Below are 3,634 nucleotides of genomic sequence, written 5' to 3' on the forward strand. Positions count from 1 at the left end.
TATGCAGTTTGCAATGTGAGACTGCAGACCTGACATCTCGAGTACCATCATAAGTGCATAAGTTTACAAATTGAAGAGCTCAGCTCGTTTATCTTAGCGAGTTGAAATGTTGAGCTAGAGTTCGCTCTTGAAAAGTTCAAGCAAACTCGTTTACTTTTTTATAAAAAATATTTATTATATTACAAATATTGACATATCTTATATATACAAAAATAATATTTATCATCTTTGGTGGTTGAGAGTTGTCAAAATCACAACATGGTTGCCTTCATAGGAGAATGCTTTCGTCTGTCTTCTTTTCACAAATCTTAAACTGTTTCATTTCACGCTCATAAGAGGCACTAACCTATGTCAATACATATCAGAGAAGTTTTCTTAACCTTGCAACATCAAACTATAAATTAAAAACATTAAAAGATTTTTATAAACTTGACTTTGAATGGTGTAAATTAGCTTATATGGCATTGTCATGACATGTCACCTTTGCCAAGTCATCATCGCTGTCAACAATTATTAAGGGTTTTCCTCTTGAGCCAGGAACTTCAAAATGTATAATTCAAAATGATGGTTATTTACTTATTTATGGTGTTAACAAAAAAAAAGTCAAAAGTCTTGACACTGACCATCTTACAGGAGCAATTCCTATGAAAATGCACCACTATCTCGGGCGGCAATACCACGTTAAAGGTCTGAATAGCATAATCATCCAGTCATCCTGTATATGTATTCAGATAAGTCCAAGGGTTTATAATCAGAGACTGCATATTATATACATTTTTTGTACCTGTTCTCTTGTAATTCCATGTGTATCTGCACATATTTTAGCAAAATTTCCCATCTTCTAACTGTTGAACATCCCACAATTTGTCTTCTAGGAATCCCAACCGACCAATGAACATAATAGCAAATAAAGCTATGCCAACACAATAGCAACTTCTTCACCACTTTGAATGTAAACAACTGCACATCATCAAACTAACAGAATTAATTAACTAATAAAAAAGAGTTGCATTCCTAATTTTTACATCCAACCAAAGCCTTTTGCTCATATTATTATGTATGCTATTTTTTTCAACAAAAACATGAATTTATACATTTACTTACTATCTTATGGGCTTCAAATGATGCAAAAAGTATGTGTGTTATTACTCAGTGATAAGCACCTTCCTGAGTACCATCAAGAACAGTCACCCAATCAGCATCTGATTTAAGGTTGCTTTTGGTCTTTAGTAACACCTTCACCTGCATAAACAAAAATTAAAATTTGGATAATATTTGCAACTTTATTTCTTAGATCAAGCAGAATGTTTAATTTATGATATTTACCGGTTGCTGAATACTCACTAATGCATCGTTCCTAACTATCTTAAACCAGCAGTTGCCTGCATACAAAACTATAAATCAGATTTGCCAAACAATTTAAGCCTACCCACAAGTAAACAGAAAGGCTATAAGCAATTCAAGTTAACTACCAAACAAATATAGCTGTATCATTCAAGTTAATATCTTCTTTTTAACTTAGATAAACACATAAAAAACAGAATGATATTAAATAATTCCGTAACTGAATTATTGAGTGGAATAAAATTTCAGTAAAATCCATTTAAAGTCATTTATATTATGAATTTAAACTTGTAATTGACGAATTGTAGGAAATAAATCATGATTGAAATGTTACACAATAAAAGTAAATAATACAAAAAGAAATTAGCCTATTCAGATGGCTATATTAAAGTTTACCTTAATTACATGGTAACCAGTCTGACCTTACCATATTTTTGAATTATATCGATATGTTGTGTTTGTGTAACAGATGCAGTCCATTGTATTATAATTATTTTTTAATTTATTTAATTAAGAAGAAATTATAAGAAAGATGAATATATATGGAATAGATAGATTAGACCAATCTTAAAGGGACAAGTGTCTAAAATCTCAACTCTTTTAATAGAAATATAGATTTAATTTTTTTTATTTGAAGGCCTTAGTTAAGTATGGGCCTAAAACCTCTTCCTTGATTTCACTGGCTCATGGGCCGGCCCTAAACCTATAATATGTTATTAGATTAAAATATGTATTATTATTATCAACATTAATACTTATATGAGAATGTCAAAAGTGTAACTTCACATGCTTATTAAAAAAAATGAAAAAATCAAAGTAAACAAACTTAAAGTGAGCTTCACGCAGCCGAAATTGTTAAAAAGCACTTATTTAAGCATGAAAGATTGCTGGCAACAAACCACTTGAAGAAACACTTACACTTTACTACCTTTACATTATTAACATTTTAACCCTTGTATTATGTATATATACTGAACTTACTCCCCAACGCACACACTCTCTCTCACTTTCAACTTACACATATTCACACAAATCAACATGGAAATAGAGTTCATGGCAGAATTCATAGAAGGTAGTTATTATTATTTTTTTGTTTTCCGGAGCGTCCGAATTCCTACAGGTCTGATTTTCTGGAATATCATTATCTATAATATTTAAGGTTTTATTATCCAGTACTTTATTTTTATGTATTGTAACCCTTTATCGTATGAATAAATTCAGTATTTTACCATCTTACAGGTATGAGTCAAGATCGAGCTCTTCAAATCATCAAACGAAAGCGCACCAAGCGCCAACGGCCTCGTTCTCCATTTCACGTGTCTATAAACTCCGGCAACAACACGAATGACATCTCTACACTTGATCAATCACCCGAGGTTTCAACACAAGAAGACGAAGACATGGCGAATTGTCTAATTATGTTAGCTCAAAGCGAAGAAAAAGCCGATCAAATTCGTCCCCAAACCGAAAAATTAACACCCACTAACGACGATAATAACTCCGGTTATTATGTTCACGAGTGTAAAACGTGTAACCGTTTGTTTCCTTCGTTTCAAGCGTTAGGCGGACACAAAGCTAGTCACAAGAAGGCGAAACTTAACGTGTGCGAAAAGAAACCTAGTTCTTTAAATATTCAACCTTTAGAAGAAGATATAACTATTACTAGTACTAGTACTAATAATAGAGGAAAAGTTCATGAATGTTCGATATGCGGATTGGAGTTTTCGTCCGGGCAAGCGCTAGGGGGACACATGAGGAAACATAGGCTAATTCTGCCATCTGTAAACCGAACTGTATCCGTAACAGAAAAGTTTGTGGGAGGTAGCATGAGCACGCTATCATTAGATCTTAACTTTCCTCCACCGGAGGCGATAAACGACGTCGTTGAATTGAAGTTTCAGTTTAGTGTCCCGGCTTGAGTGGATTGCTATTATTGAAAGCAAGAAAGAAGAAAACAGGTTTACATCAAACGTTATTTTGAGATTAATGTGAAATATTACATCTTCAATTGTTATTATTATTATTTTTATTATTCATTGACAATTAATTAATCAAATTTCAAAACGGATTCGTATAATTATTTACTATGATTTGAATTTGATAATGTGGGGCTAACTCAATTGTTTAAGGTTATTGATTGGTCTAAACTCCGACAACGGTGTGTATAAAAGTTTTTAAAATATTAGGAGAATTGTAACTTTACGCTAAATATACCATGACTTTGAATTTCAGAAATTACATCAAATCTTCAACTGGAGTTACATGTGATTGCAAGTCTGTAACATAACTG

The 3,634-nt window shown here is 32.3% G+C and overlaps 1 protein-coding gene across 1 annotated transcript; it reads left to right on the plus strand.

The window, feature by feature from the left end:
* Window positions 1-2,380: 2,380 nt before the first annotated feature.
* On the plus strand, window positions 2,381-3,294 carry LOC143579844 (zinc finger protein ZAT5-like). The gene is made up of 2 exons (XM_077063025.1): window positions 2,381-2,416; window positions 2,584-3,294. The coding sequence occupies exons 1-2, from the start codon at window positions 2,383-2,385 to the stop codon at window positions 3,261-3,263; spliced, it is 714 nt and encodes a 237-aa protein (XP_076919140.1). The 5' UTR covers window positions 2,381-2,382; the 3' UTR covers window positions 3,264-3,294.
* The last annotated feature ends 340 nt before the right edge of the window (window positions 3,295-3,634 follow it).

Source organism: Bidens hawaiensis, unplaced genomic scaffold (genome assembly GCF_021521415.1).
Source record: "Bidens hawaiensis isolate Kalapana, Puna unplaced genomic scaffold, B.hawaiensis_p1.1 tig00029992_1, whole genome shotgun sequence".
Lineage (NCBI taxonomy): Eukaryota > Viridiplantae > Streptophyta > Magnoliopsida > Asterales > Asteraceae > Bidens > Bidens hawaiensis.